General features: G+C 55.7%; 1 protein-coding gene across 11 annotated transcripts in view; it reads right to left on the bottom strand.

The window, feature by feature from the left end:
- Nucleotides 1–840: 840 nt before the first annotated feature.
- The window catches only part of DHX30 (DExH-box helicase 30), a 28,669-nt gene continuing 8,549 nt past the window's right edge, over nt 841–20,960 (bottom strand). For 4 of the 11 annotated variants that reach the window (XM_039837606.1, XM_039837614.1, XM_039837608.1 and 1 more), the window contains 20 exons: nt 20,038–20,066; nt 13,919–14,049; nt 13,219–13,329; nt 8,523–8,815; nt 7,912–8,032; nt 7,070–7,219; nt 5,568–5,663; nt 5,157–5,309; nt 4,047–4,883; nt 3,717–3,792; nt 3,533–3,637; nt 3,091–3,266; nt 2,640–2,846; nt 2,469–2,550; nt 2,204–2,397; nt 1,927–2,086; nt 1,681–1,838; nt 1,486–1,589; nt 1,270–1,409; nt 841–1,166 (listed from right to left, as the gene is read on the bottom strand). In XM_039837606.1, the coding sequence (XP_039693540.1) occupies nt 913–1,166; nt 1,270–1,409; nt 1,486–1,589; nt 1,681–1,838; nt 1,927–2,086; nt 2,204–2,397; nt 2,469–2,550; nt 2,640–2,846; nt 3,091–3,266; nt 3,533–3,637; nt 3,717–3,792; nt 4,047–4,883; nt 5,157–5,309; nt 5,568–5,663; nt 7,070–7,219; nt 7,912–8,032; nt 8,523–8,815; nt 13,219–13,329; nt 13,919–14,049; nt 20,038–20,066 (3,577 nt within the window). In that variant the 3' untranslated portion in view covers nt 841–912. Of the gene's footprint in view, nt 1,167–1,269; nt 1,410–1,485; nt 1,590–1,680; nt 1,839–1,926; nt 2,087–2,203; nt 2,398–2,468; nt 2,551–2,639; nt 2,847–3,090; nt 3,267–3,532; nt 3,638–3,716; nt 3,793–4,046; nt 4,884–5,156; nt 5,310–5,567; nt 5,664–7,069; nt 7,220–7,911; nt 8,033–8,522; nt 8,816–13,218; nt 13,330–13,918; nt 14,050–15,879; nt 16,113–20,037; nt 20,067–20,960 lie in introns of those variants that run through there. The other 7 variants (XM_039837612.1, XM_039837609.1, XM_039837611.1 and 4 more) reach the window with 4 other exon arrangements.

Raw genomic sequence — 20,960 nt, 5'->3', positions numbered from 1 at the left:
ATAGCTGTCTGGATGGCCTGGTCGCAGCTCTTTGAAGGGTCCCATGGCCAGAGGCTAAGGTGGTAGCCCTGACAGGTGAGGACCAGAGGCCTGTGTGCTGTGTACTACTCTGTGGTCATCGGGGGTGGGACATCTCTTACTGCCTGATTTGCTTATGGCTCAGCCATTACCTGTGTCAGTCTGTGATTCTGTTGTCATGATTTCAAGAGTAAATAAAGCTCATGATGTCTCACCACGCAGGTCCTTTCTTTGTACGTCCTGGCTTGTCTCGGCCTCCAGCGTCCACACCCACCCCCTGGCTTGTTCCCTTGCATTGAAGAACCAGTGCGCGTGGTGTAGTCGATGACCACAGCCTCGCATCTGTGAACATGTGGTTACAACCAAGGGCAAGTCCAGCTTGTGGCAGGGCTGCCACACAGCTTGGGGGCCCCTTGAAGAATAAGGTCCAAGTGGGCCCCGGCTGCCTGTGGGTGGCAGCCAGACAGAATGAGAATACGCACTGGACCAGTGCCTCAGGGAGGGAGACACAGGAAGGGGCTGCTCAACACTTGCTGTCCCAAGCTGCAAAGACAGTGACAGTAGCAACGGGCTACCCATGGTGTGGGGACCTACAGGAGCAGCTGTGACACAGACTGGGCTGGCCCAAGGGTCAGGCCAGTTGACAGCACGGGTGATTCAAGCTCCCGAAAGGGTGGTTCTAAGCCCCCTCCTCCCCCAAGACCTTGGGCCCCAGCCTGTCCCCCAGCCTCCCTGCCTTCACACTCCCTCAGTCTGGGGAACCGTGGCCCCCACCCAGGGTGCCGAGGCCCCAAGAGAGGCGCCCCCAGAGGACAGCGATGCTCACAAGGGATAAATAGAACTTTATTTTAAATAAACATTTGCACTCTGTACACGGCCCGGCCGACGCAGGGCTCAGTCCTCGGCTGACTTGCGCACGTCGAAGCTGCCACAGGGTCCCCGCAGCAGCTCCGCCAGCAGGGCCAGCAGCTGCCCGTGCTCCTGCTGCACCTCCAGCGGCAGCGCGGCCAGCTCACTGCGCAGGCTCCGCTCCACCATGCGGCCCAGCGCCCGGCGCAGCTCCCGCAGCAGCCGCACGGTGCGCGAGTCGCCCTCCAGCCTCAGCAAGTCGCTGTCACTCAAGGAAATGGTGGCCCGGCGCCCATCGTCTGGCAGGAAGGAAAGGTGGTAGGGAGACAGGGTGACGCCAGGCCCTCGGGGAGACAGACCGCCCCAGTGGCGCAGGGGGCTGGGAGGCGCGCAGGTACCCACCACGGACGTGGACGTCCCCGTCGGTCAGTAGCAGCACAGCTAGCGGGTGTACCTGGGAGGAGTCCCGGACGAAGACGCTGCCGTTGGATTTGACAGCCATGAAATACGTCAGCCAGCGGCTCCGTAGCCGTGTGGCCTCCCTGGAGGACAAAAGCTGCGTGAGGCCACCCTTCTGACCCATCCGAGGGGCCCTGCCCGGCCTTGCCTGCCCCCCACCTGTTAATGGTCGACTTGTGCAGCAAGATGTTGCCTGATTTGGTCCTGTATGTGACACTGTTGGGCTTGAACTTGCCCTGCCGGGTCACCTTGCCCTGCCTCACCTGCGGGGATGGAGGGAAAGATGGGTGGGCTGAGCGAGGAGCTGGGGATGGGAAAGGTCGGGGCCCAGTCGCCCTGTCCCGGAGGCAGCACCTGGATGAGGTTGGGGTAGAGACCCGCCATCAGCACGCCCTTCACCAGCTCCTCCTCCTCGCTGTACTCGTTGCACTGGGCAGAGGCCAGGGTGCAGTCCGAGGGCTTCCCCACCAGGAAAGCCTCGTAAATGTTCTCGGAGAACTGCTTGATGAGTCCTGCGGAGGCAAAGCTGGGGTGAACCCGCGGCCTGGAGCCGAGGCCAGGCAGACGGCAGCTCATAGCCCGGGCTGGGGCTCCGCTGACCGTGGATGAAGCGCAGGCTCGGCGCGTACAGCAGGTTCTCCTCCAGGTAGTTCTCACGGGAGCTGCGGTCCTGCCAGCGCAGCACCTCCTCCCAGCCGGCCACGGCCCGCACGAAGGCCAGGTGGTCACTGCCACTGTCGTGGCTCAGCAGTGCCTTCACCTGGGAGGGGGAGGACAGTACCAGGGTCACGGGCAGGGCTCGAGGAGGCTCCCCCAGGACAGGAGGTGGTGCAGGGCTGACGGGGAGCGCCGAGACCATGGCAGGGGCGGGTCTGACCTTGTCCACCTCCGCTCGGTTCTGCAGGCTGCTGCTGAAGGGGTCCCGGGTGAGGCAGGAGACGACCACCAGCAGCGGGTGCAGGCAACGGAAGATGGCGGCCAGCACTATGGCCTTGGCCAGCCGGGGGTCGGTGGAGATGTGGGCCAGGCGCTGCCCCAGGGTGGTCAGGTACTCCCGCTGGTCCAGCACCCCTGCAACAGCTCAGCTGTCAGGCCCGCCCTGGAGAGCCTCTCCGCGGCCGGGCCCAGCCCTGCCCACTCACCGATCTCCTGGAGCAAGATCACAGCCTCGTCCACTGCCTTAATGTTTGGACTGTCCACGGCCTTGGAGAGGAACTCCACTGCCTGCAGCCAGAATACAGCAGAGCCCCCCGTGAGCCTGCGTCCCGCCCGCTGCGCCCAAGGCCCGCCTGCCCCGCGGCGCCTCTGCGCACCGTCTTCTCGGGCATGTGGATCTTGGCCTGCAGCACCAGGTTCTCAAGGGGCGTGCGCAGGATCTCCGGCACTTGGAAAGGGACCATTTTCTCCAGCCGGCTCCGTGGGAACAGGTGGTAGGCAAAGCCCGACTGACAGCGGCCCGCCCGGCCCCGGCGCTGGATCACATTGGCTCGTGACACCCACACCGTCTCCAGGCAGGACACCTGGGGGAGGGGGCAGGTGAGCAGCAACACAGACGCCACAGGACTTCCTCAGTGCCCCGTCCCCCCATGCCTGGCCACCACCTCATTTAAGCCCTCAACAGCCCTACCCCAACAGGGACACTGAGACCCCACAAGTGTGGCCTTCTCCAGACATAGGGCAGGTCCAAGGCCGATCTGAGCCAGGGGCCACCCCAGAACTGGAGTTCTCCCCCGGGGCTGGCTGGGCCCTGGAGATGGGTGCCACCTTGGTCTTCAGGTCATAGCGTTCCTCCTTGTGCAGGCCACTGTCCACCACGTGCACGATGTCATTGACTGTGATGGAGGTCTCAGCGATATTGGTGGCCAAGACAATCTTGCGTACTCCAACTGGTGGCTGCTGAAATATGGCCTTCTGATCCATCATGGGGATGTTGGAGTGCACTGGTGGGCAGCAAGCACACACAGGTTACAGGCACCGCTCGGGCCAGGACCTCCCCGTGGTGACGGCAGGGCAAGGATTTTCACCCCATTTTCCTGAAAGTGAGGCCCAGGTTTAGTAAGCCCAGGAAAAGTTGCAAAGCCAGCAAAAGGCAGTGCAGCCTGGTCAGAAACCCAGGCCCCTTGGGTCCTAGTTGGGTCGGTCCCCAGGATACAAGGCGAAGCCGGTGGGTGTCTGGGTGCCGTGAGGCCCTGCACACAGCTCTCACCTGGCAGGATGAGGTACTTGCTCTCGTGCACGCCCAGGGCCTCCTGCAGGCGCTGCTGCACTCCTTTGATCTCCTGCCAGCCAGGCAGGAAGCAGAGGATCCCACCTGGAGAGGGGCCCCGCAGGCGTGAGCTGGCTCCCAGCAGACCGAGGTCGGGGCGGGCGCAGGGCAGGGGGGCACCCACCTGGTTCCCCGCGGGCATCGATGTGCAAAACCAGATCGGTCACAAGGTCCAAATCGAGTGCACACTCGTCCTCAGCCTGGGTGGAAGAAGAGAAACCACAGTCACAGTCCCAAGGCAAGGGGTCACACAGAGGACACGGCCACTGTGACTTTGTGAGGCTGAGGCATCTGACATGACGCCAACAACCCTCACCACACCCCTGCCATGGAGACGATCATTCCCGTTTCTGTCAAGAGAAGCGAGGCGTGAGGAGGGTCACTTGCCCTAGGCCACGAAGCCCCAGAAACAGAAAGGACAAAATCCATGGAGGAAGGGCCCAGGCCCCCTCACCTCGTGGTGCCGGTGCCGGGGTGGGTACTGGTGCTTGCCCAGCTTGGCCAGGATGTCCTCCAGGTAATACTCCTTGACGGGGTACATGAAGCCGGGCACCTTGATGACGGGGCAGCCGCCGAAGTAGCGGGAGAAGCGCTCGTTATCACCCGTGGCGCTCATGAGCACCAGCCGCAGGGCAGGGTTGAGCCGCTGCAGGCCCTTGAGCAAGATCAGCAAGAAGTCCGTGTTCACGTCCCGCTCGTGCACCTCGTCCACGATGACGTGGCTCACGCCTTCCAGGCTGGGGTTGCTCTGCAGCTTCCGCAGCAGGATGCCCACGGTGCAGAAGAGCAGGGCGCCGCCCCGGGCCGGGGGCTTGCTTTCCAACCGCACCTGGAAGCCCACGTTCCGGCGCAGGGAGGGGCCCAGTTCGTGGCTGACCCGCTGTGCCACGGAAACGGCCGAGATGCGGCGCGGCTGGGTGATGATCACGTTGCAGCGAGCACCTCGGCCCTCGGTCACATAGCGCTCCAGCAGCAGCTGCGGGATGCGCGTGGTTTTCCCACAGCCTGTGTCCCCGGAGATGACCACCACCGGGTGCTGCTCAATGGCATTGAGGATGGTGTCCCGATGCGGGTCCACAGGGAGCTGGGGGGCCTCCTGCCAGATGGGCCCTCGCCGCCGCCACAGCTCTAGCAGGCTCTGGCTCAGACGCACCTCCTCCGACTCTGACAGGGGCACGTAGGGCTTGCCTGTGATAGGGTCACTCAGGGGCCCTGAGTCCTTGCCCAAGGGCAAGATGTCATCACCCTGCAGCCGGAGCTCTGGGGAGATCCATGAACTGTCCACGGGGTACTAGGGGACAGAAGAAGCAAACGAAATGATGAAAAAGAGAATTACCTTCTTCCTCACTTGCACCCAGACCCTCTTCATGTGATTCGCTGGGTCACACACTGTGGCCCAGGCCCCTGGGCAGCCGACCTGTGGGCACAGCTGGGCTGCTTGGGGCAAGGGTGCTCCAAGGCTTCATCTTCAGTGGGTAAAACGGGGAGTGAATACTGCCTGCTGCAGGTGGAAGCTTTCAATCTGAAGACGATGGAGGTGGGCGAGGACGTGAGGGGCTCTTACGTGGTTCAGGAAGGTCTCTATCTTGCGGAGGATGGGCTCAGGCAGCTGGATGGTACATGGCCGGCGCTGGGTCTCGCCCAGCTCACGCAAGGAGGCCAAGTTGTACATGGCGTGGGTAAGCGGCTCGTTGTTGCGGTCCACCAGGCCCAGGCTCTGCAGAGGGGACACGCATGGCCCGGTCTGTGCCCCTGCCTCCCCAGAACCAGCCCAGCCAGACTCAGGAGGTCCAAAGGGAAATCGTGCAGAGCAATCTCTTTCCTAAGAGATGCCCGTTTTCGGCTGACGTGATACAAGAGAGAGAAATAAGGGACCCGGAAAATGTAAATCACCACCAAAAAAAAAAAGAAATTAACTAAGTAAAATTAATTCAAAGAAAGCCAGCCCTGACATGTACGAGCAGAACAGCCTCACATCTGTCGGGAAGGCGGCGGGGGCTGAGAAACTCCCACTGAGCAGCTGGGTCCCCAACAGCCCAAGTTCACCTCCACGAATTCCCAGCACGGCGGCCTGTAAGATAGGTGGGCCAGGCCCTTAACGACCCCGACACACCTCACAGGTACCCTCTGCCTTCACTGCCTCACCCAAATCCATCCCCACTGTGTTCTGTCTGCACGGCACCCGTTATGTCTGTGACCCCAACATACAAATGTATATGGAATATCTACTTATGCTATTTGGTAAAATAAGCAACTAGAAGAGAAACATTGCATCCTTTTTCCCTACCTGCCCAAAGCCACCTCACCAGAGATAAAACCTCAGGCAAGAGCATAAAACCAGTCATTTTTTCGTCTTGTGTCCCCATCACCTGTCATGTCAGGATTCTGCTCTCCCTCTGAAGTTCCGATCCAACACTCCCTTCTTTAAGCAGTTCACCCCTGGGGGGACCAACCCCCTTCCTCTGGCCTCTGGGTAGACCTCAAGGTCAACGATCCAGTCCCTAGACCACGGGAGGTGCCAACACAGCCACCTTGCCATAGGAGAGGCTTCCGCCCTTCCCAAGACAAGAGGTTACCAGCACCCTCTGCCCAGCAGCCAGCCTGCTGCTCTGAACGCCGCTGCCAGGTGGGGGCCGCTCCTCCCGAGACACGACTCCAGCCGCTGCGAAGCCTCTGGCCACCAGTGCTTGCGTCTACCAAGCTAAACTCAGAGCTTCTCCAAGCTCTCCCAATGATCCCTAGTTATGTTCTTGAGCCACAGGTAACACATCCATTCCGTCTTCTGTGACCACTTCCCTGTCCCAAGCCCTCGTCTATTCTCCAGGCTCTCATTACCTCTCAGCATCAGCTGTATCTAAAATGCAGTTCCCAGAGCCACGCATGACCATTGAGAGTAAAACAGGGCCTCGTTCCTCTCTCGTTCTGCAAATGAAAACTCTACCAACACGGTTTCAAGTCACTAGCTTCTCAGGCAGTCCGAACACAATGCTAACTCCCACCGCTGGGCCATCTGCTGGCCTCCAAAGCCTCTTCCAGGGAACTGCTGGCTGCAGGCCACACAACCTTCACCTTGCTGCTCATCGCTTCTTCAAGCTTCACCCCAGATAAATGTCTTATTTGTTTTGGCCACACAAGCCGGGTTCTGAAAGACTTTTCTAGACATCAAGCCTGCCATTCAACATAGGTACCATTTCTCCAGCTTTACACCATCCAGAATGATGAACATGTTTCCTGCCAGCTTCGCCTAGGTTCTGCCAACAAGGCTGAAAAGGCTGAGCTCACAAGCAGAGCACTTCTAGAGGGACTGTGGGCAGGTCCTGGAAGCAGCAGCCACACAGCCTGACAAGTATACTTTTGTGCCCAGCCAGAGGCTTGGTATGGTGGGTTTCACTTCCTGGAAAAGTGGACCAATCTGCAAGGGTAGGAGGGAGCTCCGAAAAACCTGCCACGTCATGTCAGGGACCCTCCTGGACTCACCTTCAGTTTCTTGCAGGCCAAGGCCGCCGCCTTGTTCTCAGCCTCTGCTTTGCGGCGCCCTTTGGCAACAAAGGTCATGGGACAGGGCCAGAGCAGGGTCAGGGTGGACAGCTTGGTCTTGGTGCCCACAGTATGGAACTGCATGAGGTTCTACAGGAAAGGCGAGAGGTGGTTATAAAAAGGCAGGGAATGAAGACGTCTGTGGCATTCTCTGACCGCCGAGGAACCAAGAGATGGACTTAACCCCCAGGTCAGCAGGTGCCAAACACCAGCCACACGAGAAGCACCACTGTGCAGACAGGACCAAGGCCCTGCAGAGCTGCATCTTGCCCCGCCTCTACTTGCTGCTCCTGTCCCGTGATTCTCAGCCGAAGACAGTGTCTGGGCAATACCCCGGCCTGCCCTCCTAACCCCGTCCTCTCAGCACCTTCGAGGCAAAGAGGTGTGGTAGCACCTGTGGGCTGGAGCTGTCAGCATGTGCTAAACACCAGGCACATCCTGGGGAAGAAGGCGTTGGACCTGGAGAGAAGCTCTGTTGGCCAAAGCCCGTTAGCCTGATGGCCAAGGTGAAACTCACACCTCAGCAAGACAGACACGGGCCTCCCACTCCGCGGTCCGCAGCCCACTCCCCATGTGCCTGTGCTCTGGCTTCCGTTCTGTCCCCCCTGTCCCACCCTCCTCGCCCTCCAAGGATCCCCAGCTGGCCTCGGAGTGGGCTAGGCAGACAGGCGGCCTTGGCCCTCCCACACACCTGTGGTTTCCCTCCTACCTGGTCTTAGAGCAAACCAGACACGACCAAGCCAGCTCCCCACCCACATGCGCTTCTAGGAGACTCAACTCACCTTAGCTGTGGAAGACGATGTTGCTATCTGAATCACCTTGGCCAGAAGGTTCTTGGGAAGCGGAAACTGGGTCAGAGCCCTAATAGCACTGTCATCATCTGTCATTTCAAGGGAACCCCCCCTGGGAGGACCAAAAGTTTAGGTGAAAAAGCTCGCTTTCCTTCCGGGCCAATTTCACCCCAGGCTCGGAGACCCCGGGGGCAGGACACTGGGATGTTGCAGCAGGCAGCCAAGAGGCACGAAAAGGACAGCAGACTGGACGTTTCTGCTTGGCCTGTGACCCTCACAGACACGCGTCGTGGCTGATGCTCCCGCAGTTCCCCAAACACATAAGAGGGCGAGGGGCACGCAGAGTGCTTGCTGGGCCTCGGGGACCCAAGTGTGGCCTGAGGGAAGAGCCATGCCGCTGTTGTGCCAAAGCCCAGCCACGCAGTACGAGACCGCGGCTGGCTCTCCCCTAGGAGCGGGCAGGCAGACCAGTGGATAATGGGGCACATAGGTGGAGAGGTGGGACAAGGGCCCCCTCGTCTGAGAAGGCTCCTGGGGAACACACCCCCATTTCCACGTCAAGGTGCAGCCAGCTTCCCCTGTATCCCCATCTCTAGCTGTACCTGAGTGGAGTGTGGGAGTCCTGCTGGGTCATGGACAGGAATTCAGTGACATCGATGGTCCCCTCTTCTAGTTCTTCCTCCTCATCTTCCTCTTCCTCTCGGCCCAAGGAGCGGGAGAGGCCCCCAGGTCCCCCTGGCCGGATGCCCTCGGGATTCAGCTGCCGCCAGGAAGTGGGTGGCATGGTGGGTTCTGGGCGCCACCAGCTGTCAGCCGGAGAGCCAAAGCGGTCGGCTAGCACACGGTATTTGGCTGCATCAAATAGCTCATTCCGGGGACCCAGCAGACCCCAGCCCTGGGGGGTGGAAAGGGACGTTTTGAGGGTCCATACCACCCTCACACCTCAGCCCGCCTGGACCTTGGCCAGTCACACCAAAAGTCCCTCGCGTAGAAGCCATGCATCTTCACCTGTCTACCCGCCTCAGCCTCTAGTCCAGAACTGGGCATAGAACACTAAAAATGTCTAGCTCTGACAAATGAAAATGATGAGATAACTTCTTACACTTATCAAAGACAAAAAAACAATTTAAAAAACCCAAAAACCTACAGGGCAACAGGGAAGGAGATACATTCACGAAGTGATCCAAGAAGGCTCAGTGAATACAGCAATTAGGACAGATGTAGCCCACGCCATAAGACAGACATACCTTCTGACACAAGAATCCTACGCTCCCCAGGGAAGCTCAGAGGACACTGTTTCCTAAAGCAATAAGGAATGTGAGAGGGCACCAGCCTCACCGAATGGGACCGAAACTGGGGTAGAGTGAGTGAGGTACTTACTTTGGGGGAAGAAAAAAGAATCCTATGCTGGGAAAATATTCTAGAAATAACCTGCAACTTTTTAAAAGCCTTTTATACAAAACTATTATAGTGTCACTGTTCTCTAGAGAGACAATCAAACAGCCTCTGGCACGTACAAAGCAACCTGCTGGGCACCAGAAGCATCGGCAGCAGGAGAGACGAGACCTAGTCCCTGACTTCAAGAAGCTCAGAATCTAAGAGGCAGAACAGAAACGCAGATGCCCAGGGTCAAAGGAACAAACACAAGGGAGAAGCTAGAAGGACAAGGAGCAGAGTGTGAATAAAGTGCAGGTTTGGAGCATTCAAGCTGGGAGTGGTAAAGGCGACAGGGCAAGGCAGGGAGGCGTCAAGAGGGTTTCTGACGCGAGGGCCATGTGACAGTGGACAGCAGGTGCCAGTCCAGGCGCCTCTCTGTAGGGGAGCTTCAGCCCCGTCCGACGCACAACGAGCTGAGGACTGCCCACACACTGCCTTCTCAAAACTCTTCTTGGGTTTTTGAAATAACCAACTACAGTTGTAAAAATAATTCTATTCATAACAGCAACAAACCATAACCTAAGATGAACTTAAGAAAGGTATAGATTTTTTTTTAAGTACAAAACTTGGCAAAAGGACTTAAATTCAGGGAGACATATGTTCCTGGATGATAAAATTCTCATGTGTGAAGAAACAGAAGCCTAAATTAATCCATGAGGGTAACGAAATCCCAACCACAGTCTGGATAGGCTACTTGGGCACTTGACAATTTCTTTCTCAAGTTCATGTGTGGGAACGGGTGCGTGAGAACAGCAGGAGTCCACAACAGGAGGGGGAGGAGGGCGCAGCACACAGCCGTCCATGGGTGGGTGAGCACACAGCAAACAAACGCAGCGTCCCTCCCCTGGACCTTCCCGCGGGCGGGGCGGCCGCTCTGCTGCTCTCCCACGGGCTCCTGCTCGCCCCACACAGCCCAGTCCCGCCGGCCTCCTTTCCAGAGCTCCCAGTGCCGGCTCGTGCTTCAGCGCCACCGTCCTCTCAACCTCTGAACACCCCCTGGAGACACCTCCTCCAGCTGCTGCTACTGGCGTTCTCACCTTCCAGTGTCCCTGTCTCTGGTCTGGCCCAATGCCACTGCTGTTGGTGACTGTTCCTAAAGGCCAACTTGGCAATTACTCCCAGTCAGCAGACCCAGCATCCACAGGATCAAACTGAAATGCCTACTGTGACATCGAAGGCCCGGTGTCCTGGCTCCCGCCTACCAGTCCGTAGACCGGGGCACCTCCACACACGTTTACACTCCTCGAGTACGCACACGAGCCCCAGTTCTATGTCGCTGGGCCCGGTGTCTGGAGTGCCTGTTCCACCCCGGCTCCCTGCAAACCTCCACTTCTTCTGCAGGTTAAGTGTGCTCCGCTCAGGAGGCTGCTGCACTGCTTCCCTCACGTGGCGCCATCCTACCGGGCCGTGGCTGCTCTCAGAGCACGAGTACCTTGTGCTGCCAGCACCTCGCAGCAAGCGTGAGGGCGCCCCCCACGAGCACATCTGGTGTGGGGGAGTGAGGGAGAGGAGCCGAGCGCACATATCGGAGAATGAAAGAGCGACCCACTCCGGGATAAAGACCTGCTGTGACTCAGCAATAAAAAATCCAAACGTGATTCAAACGAGCAAAGGACCTGAACAGACATTTCTCCTCAGATGGTAAACGAATGGCCACTAGCACATGAAAAAAACGCTCAACATCATTAATCGTTAGGGAAATGCAAATCAAAACCACGACGAAACACCACCTCACAGCCATTAAGATGGCGACTATTAAAAAAAGAAAAGAGTAAGTGTTGGCGAGGATGTGGAGAAACTGGAACCCTGTCACTGTTGGTGGGAATGTAAAATGGTACAGCCACCGTCGAAGACAGTACGGTGGTTCCTCAAAAAATTAATAATAGGACTATCATATGCTATAGCAACTCTACTTCTGGGAATTGAAAGCAGGGTCTCAAAGAAATATTTGTACACTCATGTTCACAGCAGCGTTATTTGCAGTAGCTAAAAGAAACCACCCACGTGCCCATCAAACGGAAGAATGGATAAACAAAATACGGTCTATCAGTACAATGGAATATTATTCAGCCTGGAAAAGGAGGGAAATTCTGACACGCGCTGCAACATGGATGAACCCTGAAGACATTATGCCAAGTGAAATAAGCCAGTTACGAAAAGACAAATATTGTAGGATTTCACTTATGTGAATTAGTCAAATTCACAGAAACAGAAAGTGGAAGGTGGGTGCCAGGGGCTGGGGGAGGGGGGCATTGCTGTTTAACGGGGACAGTGTTAGTTTTGCAAAGGTGAAGAAATTCTGGACATGGAGTGCATAACAACATGCCTACGCTCGATATTACTGAACTGTACACTTAAAAATGGTTAACGTGGTTAAGTTTTATATTTCATGTATGTTACCACAATTAAACACACGAATAAAAGAAGGCCACGAATATAGATGGAGAACAGAGAAAGGGCTGCGGGGAACGTGATCCTGACCGCTGCCCACAGGCTGGGTTTAAAGCACCTTCACACATTTGTGGAGGGAAGAAACCCTCGCCCTTGACACCATCGACATTTGGGGTGGGTTAGTTCTTTGTGCACTGGGGGACATCTAGAAGCATCCCTGGCTTCACACCGCTAGCATTCCTGCAGTTGTGGCCACCAAAATGTCTCTAGACATTGCCGAATGTCCACGGGGTGGCAAAATCCCTGCCCTGCCCTCCCCGCCAGCTGAGAACCCGAGAGAGAAGGACTCTACAGGAGACAGAGGCTTCTGACAGGATGGTTGAGCCTCTATGACAAGACAGGAGATGGACAGAGAGAGATGTTCAGAGGCCGGCAGAGGACCGGGACCTGGCACGCTCCGGAGAGGAGAAGCAGGCGTAATCCAGAGGCCGAGGAAGAGCTGCCTGGCACTGCCAAAGCCCATTCAAGCAGAGCAGAGACCAAGAGGCAGATGAGCCTGGCAAAGCATTGTGCCAGTCAGTCATCAATCAGCTGGTGACGACTGCTACATGTCACACTCTGTGCAGATGTGACAGTGACCAGGGACTGCAACAGTGGCAGCAGAGAACACACAAACCACAGCCCAGGAAGCTGTGTGTAGTAGCAGCAGGGCCAAAGGAAGTCAGAGCACTGAAGTATTTTTGGTGTCTAAAGAATCAGAAGGAGGATCTGAAGAGTAAATGAGAAGGTGGGAGGGGGTGTGGAAGAGACACAGAGAAGGGACAGAGAAGAGTGGTGTGGGGACCCAGGATAGCAGAGGGACTTTCCCCGTCAGATGCGGGAAGGACGCAACACAGTGGAGGCCTGGAGACCACGAACAGGAGAGAAGACGAAGAACAAAGTCGAGAGCTTTGTCCTTATCAGAGCAGAGAGGCAGACGTGCGCTTGGCAGAATCAACTAGGGATGGGGAGAGAGGCTGGCGAGCAACACTGAAGGCCTCGTAAGAAAATGCTCGGTAACCAACACCTGAAGGCAACCTGTGCCCAACCACTGGGAGGTGAGGGCGGCGACTATCACGCTTCCACTACGAGTAAGAGAGGACATGTGGCTACAGGGAAAATCCCGCGTGAAATAACGGGAAGAGGAAAACCAAGCCGAATGGAAGCGTATCCACGCGCTGTACACAGAACACGTTCTTCACATAGAGGTTCCTCTCTGTGGGTTTTCAAGCCACAGAAAGTAGATGACTGCAGCGGGGGAAAAATATTCCCTCGTTGGCTGAATGTCAGAAAGGAACCACGAGGTGGGGAGGGCTCGGGACAGGTAGTGGGTCAATATCCTGTCACCCTCGCCCTGACGGACCATCAGAGCGAGGGGCAAGGGGCTCCCCAGCAGGGAAGTCTGCACGGCTTTCGCTAAAGGAGGGTCACCTTGAACAGCTGGCAGGCCGCGGCTGCAGCCTGCCGCTCGGCGTCGATCTTCTTGCTGCCATAGCCCTCCACCTCCACGCTCTTGGGCCACTTTATATGGAGGGTGACTTTCTGGGGAAGAGAAGACAGAATCAGGACCCTTGCCTCTCCAGACTGCAGAGTCGTTTCGAATCAGAATCGACAGCAAAGCCATGACCTCAGGGCAACAGAGCTGAGCGCAGGACAGAACCTGCCCCATCATCGACCCCTGGTAAGGCCCAACTGTCCCATCCTCAAGCCATTCGTCCCACTTCGAGTCATTTTACTTCTTCAAAGTACCATGTCCTAGGCCAGAGGGCAAGGTGGAACCCATCTTCAATGTTGAAAATCTTCACTCAGGATGGCCCGCCAGCATGCCTCGGTGGGCCCAGGACCGACGGGACTGCAGCAGCAGGAATGGTCACGTCAACCCTGCGCCCCCGCAGTACCAGTCACCGGCGGGGGGCCGTGACACAAGATGAGAACTCCTCACCTCACCTGCCCTGCATTCTCTTGCCCTAAACCAGGCTTTTCTTCAAACCTAGCTTTGCTCTGAGGCTCTCTGCTGACCGTTTTCCATTCAGAAATGGCCTCGTTGACAAAGAAATCTGAGGCAGGAAAGGGCAGCCAATCTCCTTCCTGAGAGCAGGACTGACATGTCCCCCGCCACCAGCAGAGTTACCTTTTTCTTCGGTCCATTCGTGTGCACGTAGACCAGTTTGTCTTTTGCATGTGAGATGCCAAGGGCTCTTCCAATCACACTGTTGAGAAGGTTTTTGGGCTGTGGGAACTCTTTTAATAGGTCCCTAGAAGCTAAGGAAATAAGAACAAAAGAATTACAGTTGTTTTCTTCTTTCGAAAAGTCCATGGGGTGTGTGCCTCAGGGCAATCCTGGGCCTCTTACTGAGGATGTTGGCTCGTGACCCTAAACCACCCGGGACCATCTTAGAAAAGGAGGGAGGATGGCTTTGGGGTCTACAAAGGAAACGTGGGGTTAGACCCACTTGCGTGACCACCTCCTGAAGGAGCGTCCCAGTGACCTACACAGCCGAGCGGGTAACCAGCCAGCATCCTCTTCCCGCCCCAAGCTCCCGACTTAACACATCTGCTACAGAAGCCTAACTGGCAATAAACCCTCTATTCTGATGTCTGGAGGAAAGCACAAAACAAAACAAAAAATCCACCAGACACACAAACTGGAGATCAAAGACACTGCAAGACCCTTCCTAAAATACAAGACACACAAAAGGGAGGATTGGCTCCAGAGTCTGAATACCAGGCCCCAGCTCTTAACTCTACCTCAGCACTCTGCAAAAGGCCTCCCTAGAGTTAGATTATGTGTAGGGACACTGTTTAGAGACACAGGTGTGAACTATTCCTTCCCCAAGTTCTCTGGAGTCAAGTTGTGGCGTGTGGCGGGAGGCATCAGACACGAGAGGTACCTCACTGTTTTTACTTGGACCAATCAATCCCGGAGCACAAATGAGTGAGTTATCTACCTAAAGGCAGCTTGTGCCAGACACAGGGCTTAGCGAGACCACAAAGAAGCTGCTGGGAGAGGCTAAAAACAGAAGGAAAGGCCCCAGAGCACCACAGTAGCCCTTCAAGAAACGCATGGTCCGAGACCTGTGGAGGAGATGAGAAGCCTTTCATTCTCCAGCCAGTCTCTAGCATTATCTTCAACTTGAAACCAGCTCCAAAAAGGAACCTCGTAGAGGGTACAGACACACCCATGTGCACCTGCACAAATCAATCATAAATCACCTGGGGAGCTTTTCCACAGCCCTGGACAGACACCGCAATCCCTACAGTGCACTTGAAAATAGTGGTGATGTTGGGGAAAGCTCTGTACTTTGAAAAGGCTCCTCCAGGAGTTCTAATGTAACCCTGCTGCCTGGGCTGAGGCTGCTTCCTCAGGGCAGACCCCTGTGCCACGGACCAAGGCGGATTCCGTCTGGCTCTGGCTCCCTCTAAATGATAACTTTTTAAGCAACTAAGAATCAAGCAGTCAAGAAAGAGAACTACCTAAGTAGGTTCATGAGGGTTTGATCCCACAGAGAACCTAACTTTAAGCAGCCACTAGACCTACAGGTATAAAGAGACATGTGCGGGTACCCCCTCCAGCTCTACAGGACACGCAGAGGCCAGCTCTCTAGCCACCCCTGACGGGCAGGGATGCTCACCAGTTTCATTCCTTGCACTCTTCAGGAGGGACAGCGCTGGGGTCCATCAGGGCAATCATTTTGTCTCTATCTGAGATCCTGAAGTCCCAAGATGTATTTTGGGGTGTTTCCCACACTGGTGAGAATGTGCTCACCCTCGATGCTCTAACCACTGACCACATATCCTTGAAGGAGTTAGACGGTTTACATTTCTCTCACTCTCTCGAGGTCCTGCACCTCTCACCTGTTCTTGCCAGGTGCAGGGTCTCCAGTCCTAGAACCTCCACGCTCGGGGTCCATTTGGGCCTGTGCCACACTGAGCTTTAGAAGAGCAGGGTTGTGGCTCGCTAGGGATGGCGGTCCTGGCCACCATCGGAGAGTGGGCCAGCCCGCCAGGCCCGACCCCGGCCCGCGCCCCTAACTCTGCCATTCCCAGGAGTCAAAGGCGTCACCGCCCGGCCGCCCTCGCCACTGCCCTCACCGTTCACCATGCTTCCGTCGCCTTCCTCAGGCCTGCAGGGGGCCACCCCTGCCTCGGCCTCGGCGGCCTCCTTGGTGCGCTCAGGGCGGGCGCAGCCTGATGAGAAGCCGCGCGAGCGTCCCTGTCGCCCGGCGGCACGGGGACCGGGCGGCCGCAGACGCGGAGAGACGCCGGCGGCCAGCGCCATGAACCTCCTGGCGGCCGCCATCGCGCTCCCGCCGGCCCCCGCGGGCCCAGAGCCGGGGACAGCGCAGAAAGGCGGCTCGCGCGCCCCCTGCTGGACGGGCGGACCCAGGAGAAGGGGTGCTGAGCCAAGACAGCCCCAGCAGCTAGGTTCTCGCCTAACACAGCCCAGGGCCTCCAGCACCCCAGGCTGCAGTCCATCCCCGGGCTCGGACCCTGCGGAAATCACTCTCAGTAAATGTAAACCCACAGACTCGTTATCTGAATCTGTGGCAGGAAGAGGAAATGAGATTTGGGGGGTAAGTACTGCAGGCCTAGTTCAATATACATGCAAGGAAACCAGATGTTCCCTCCAGGTCCTACCCATTGCTGCTAAATACCTCTCGGGTGCCCTGGCAAATTGGTTGCACTCCAAGGCCACCCAGAAGATAACTGCTAAACTGGGGCACCTCATCTCATTGAATGGTTTACAAAGTAAAGCTGGTGAAGAATCTGGAGCCAGGACAGGGAAGAACTCTTGAACATAAACAGACCAGATTTACTGCCTGGCACTGGAGTCAGGGGTGAAAGATACCCTGCTTGGACACTGTGCCCAAGAACTGAGCTGGTCCAGCAGTGAGAGTCTGAGGCTGCTGTTCTTTCCTTGTTTGAAAGCCAGATGGGGTTCTAGCCAGGCTCATTCCTCTTCTGCCTGTTACGGTGCTGAGGAGTAGGGCTTTGGGTCAGCTGGAAATCAGACTGAATCCGCATGCTGGAGTGCTGGAGTAGTAAAATGACAGCAAGGGGCAAGGGGCCCTTGGTCTGTCACTTTGAAGGAGGCCTTGGTCAGAGGCTGGCAGTGCAGTTGAGTAAGCTGGGAGGTTTCGTGTGTTTTTTCATTCTAGATGACACTGATGATCCCCTGGAGAGCTTATTAAAGCATTACTAGGAACCACTTCCAGAGTTTCTGATTCGCTATGTCTGGAGTGAGACCCAAGAACCTGCATTTTTAACAAGTTCCCAAAGTTAACACTGTGAGAACCACTGGCTTATGGCAACAACATAGGATCTGAGTGCTAATACTTAGGCTTAGTCCCAGCTCTACCACTTACCAGCTGTGACCCTTGGGCAATGTCGTCAATTGGGAAAATTAGGACAAACAGGCTCTACTCATCTGGCATGGCTATGGTTAAGATAAAACAAGAATGTTCGGGAGGCAGCTCTGCAGTGCTCTGTGACAGAAGACCCTACTCTGAGGTCTGAGACAACAGGGCCAGATCCCTTAGAGACAGACCAAGGCAGGATGTGGCAGCTTCAGCTCCACTCCTCCATTCTCTCCTTAGTGGGTTTTTATCCGGAAAGGAGCAAAATGAAAGACAGCCTTGGCAGCACTGATCTGACCTCACGGGGGACACCACCATCTGTATCAAAGCCCCCTGCCCAGATCATCCACATTGGGATGGCAAGACCCTTGGGGCAGAACGCGATTCTCCAAGTAGCCAAAAGCTGAGGCATCCACCCAGCTTCAGGAGTAGTTTTCAAGGGTTAGCAGCCCAAATTCCTTCAAAAGAATCCAGAAGCTTACCAAGTCTGGTAGTGGAGTCAAGGACTGAGGCCAAGTTTTAAAAACTGTGGTGTCTGAAAGCTGGAGACAACACCTGGACAAAAAGAGCCAGGGCCCGGGCCCGGCACAGTGCTTCAGGAAGCCCTAGTTTGGCACTCTGCTGTGACAGCCACAGAGTCAGGCTAAGGTGGAAATGCAATGGTTTCATGGATCTGCTCCCAAAGGGGCCAAAGGGGAGGGACTGGCCATGAGTCACTTGCTCAAGCTGGGTTACAAGTACATAGGGGTTCATTATACTATTTTCTCCATTTTAGAAAACATATTTCAAACACGCGTTTGAAATTTTAGGTTAAAAAATAGCATCAGGTGATGCTGACCGAATAGTTGATTCTCAGGGAGCTCCCTGTCCCCTTTTCCTATTTCATTTGCTTCATCTGGGCTCTAACAGCTGGTGTCACCTTGAGCAAATATTTCACCTCTCCGAACTGCACTGCCACTTATAAATTGAGGACAATTCTTAGACCAGCTCTTGGAACCCTTCCAGTTCTGTGATCCTCCTCCCCTTGGTCTAGAGCAGGGGTTGCCAAACGATAGCCTGTGGACCAAATCTGCCCACTGCCCGTTTTTATAAATAACGTTTTTTGGAATAAAGCCATGCTCATTTCAGCATTATGTATTACGGCTTTCATGCGACAATGGCAGAGTTAAGTTGCTGCAAGAGAAACCATATGGCCCACAAAGCCTAGAATATTTACTCTCTGACCCTTAAAGAAAGTTTGCCAACTTCTGCTTTAGAGGACCTTGAAGAAAGAAGGGCTCAGGTGTACCCCCCCTTCCTTTCCACCAACATTAAGCCTTCTCCACTCTCTTCTTGGGGGAGAGAGTGTTGATTCCTTTGCCTGTGAAAAAGAAGGAAAGTTCTGAGAAAAGAAAGGGTTCTCAGCTCAGAGATCTCTCCATTCACTTCGGGGTGGAACACATCATCTGGTACTAATTGTGCTAAACATTGACATCTAGCTGCAGGAATTAAGGTGTAAAGGATCTGCTGAATACGTAGGAGGATGTTTTAGGGTCTTAAACTTTGGAGGCCCCAGGGAAAGGCAATGGGAGGGAGCCCGAGACAGTCCCAACTTTGGGTAGACCAGAGAATTTCCAGAGGGGAAGTGAGAGGGACCCCTGACACCTGGAGAAACCAGGGTCTCAGCCAACATTTGCCAACTTACTCAATCATAGTTAGATATTTTTAAGGATGGTCAAAATGGCAAGAAATGGTCCACCTGGTTGGCAACAGGAAAGGGGAGCTACAGGGCGAGGTGGCCACCCTGATCCCCCTACCTGTCCTCATGGCTTTCCTGTTCACATACGTAAGCCACAAGGTCCCTTGAGGTAAACTACCACATCGAGAGGAGGAGACATCTGCCTGAGAGAATGGACAGGAAAGACCAGTCCTGTGGCCCCTTGGATCCCACCAAGTGTTGGTGCACGTTGCTTTCCAGAGCTCTGTCTCAGATCTGGGTAGGTGGGAAGATTCACAGGGGAGGCTTAGAGGCGAGTTTCTTAGTTTATTCATCCTTTACCTTGGAAAGAAGCCTTGGACAGAGGATGGCAGTAGAGTTGAAGAAGAGGAGGAGACTAAGAAAGAAGGTGATAGTTTTTTCCAATTCCAAACCTGACTGTGACAGGTACTGTCACCTATTCAAGTGGCCACGATTTTCTGAGTGTTGTTTTCTTATTTGAATATCTGAGAGACTGTGTCTGCCATATACTTCCTTCCTAAGAGCAGAGGCACCACCGAAGCCTCTAGGGCAGGGGTCTCTAACTCCTGGGCCACAGACCAGTACTAGTCCGTGGCCTGTTAGGAACTGGGCTGGACAGCAGGTGAGCAGCAGATGAGTGAGCGAAGCTTCATCTGTGTTTGCAGCCGCTCCCCAGCACTAGCATCACCGCCTCAGCTCCACCTCAGGTCATCAGGCATTAGATTTTCATAGGAACACCAGTCCCTGCTGCCGAAAAGGTTGGGGACTGCTGTTCTAGGGAATCAGAAAACATGGCAGAAAGGTCCTACGATCATGTGGACGAAGAGATCTGTTGCTTCTGTTATGATGAAAAGAGACAAGGACGTTTCTAGCTGAGCGGGGGAGCAGGGAGGGAGGAAGACAGGGCAGAGAGAGGGAAAGGCAAAGATGCATACACCCACGGATGCCTCTGGGGGTGTAGCTGTGAGGAGACAGACTCAGCGTCTGTGCCCCTCTGGGAAGACAGAGTGGGGCCTGTTGGGCCTCCCCACCAGGAGCAGTGGCCCCCCCCAAGGGCGGCCCCCTTCTCCTCTCATGTGCTCAAGGAGGCACTGCCTACCCGTGCTGCCTGGTTAATCCCAACTAACCATCTTTAAGCTTAGCCAAAGCACGTCTGACACTCTCAGAGCCACTCACCTGCCATGTTGGAAATGTTAACGTTCAGCCTTTTCGAGTTACAGGGCATTTTAAGAAAGAAAAAAAAAAGGGCAATCAACTCTTGTTTTGGCAATGGCAAGGGGTGGCATTTCTTTAACACCTAAGTCAAATGGTCAGAGGGACCGGAAGTACTTATTTCTATCCTGCTGGCCATAGTCACGACCACTGCAGCAGGAGAGCGGTGCACGTGCAAACCGCAGGGGACATGGCGGCTGCGTGAGCAGCAGCAGCCGAGGTGCTCTGTGCCCCCCGCACCCTTCCTGAACATTTGACCTTCAAAGCACTTTACAGACAGAGCTTAAAGGGGATATGTTGTCTCCACATGAGGCAAAGACCCTATGACCTAAAATAGTGTCCTTCCGCTAGGCAGCTGGGGGAGGGGTGTGAACAGGCAGCCAGCAGGGCAGAGAAAGACAGCTGTGGGACAAGAAAGAGGCCATCAGAAACACTGGTTTGGGCAGACCTGGAAGAGATCTCCATCTGAGGGAGGACAGGAGACGCTCAGGGGCAGAGAGGCTTCCCTGGGTCCTATGGCTGGGCCTGTCCCTGGGTATCAGTGGGACCTGAGGTGTACTATCACCTGTCTGAAGGCTGACATCCTTCCCGATCACAAGGAGAGCCTACCTTGCCAAACAGACTGAGAGGCAGATTTTAATGTCAGTAAAGTGCTTTGAGGTGCTGGGAGGAGGCAGGGAAGTGATTTGCCAGGCATCCCCAAAGCCTCCCAGATGGAAGGCACTGGGCCGAGAAAGGGCTCTCTGCTCGGGCCCCGGGACGAGCGCCCTACACGTTCTAAGCCGCCTGGGCCAGGGGCTGCCTGGAGACCCAAACCCCATGGACTGTCTGCGTTGGGGATGAACACCCAGACTGAGCCCGGGCTTCATTCCTGGTTACACGAGGAG

This window comes from Pteropus medius, unplaced genomic scaffold (assembly GCF_902729225.1).
Source record: "Pteropus medius unplaced genomic scaffold, Ma_sr-lr_union100, whole genome shotgun sequence".
Lineage (NCBI taxonomy): Eukaryota > Metazoa > Chordata > Mammalia > Chiroptera > Pteropodidae > Pteropus > Pteropus medius.
Note: the sequence above shows the minus strand (reverse complement) of the source record. Positions and strands in the feature narration are given on the sequence as shown.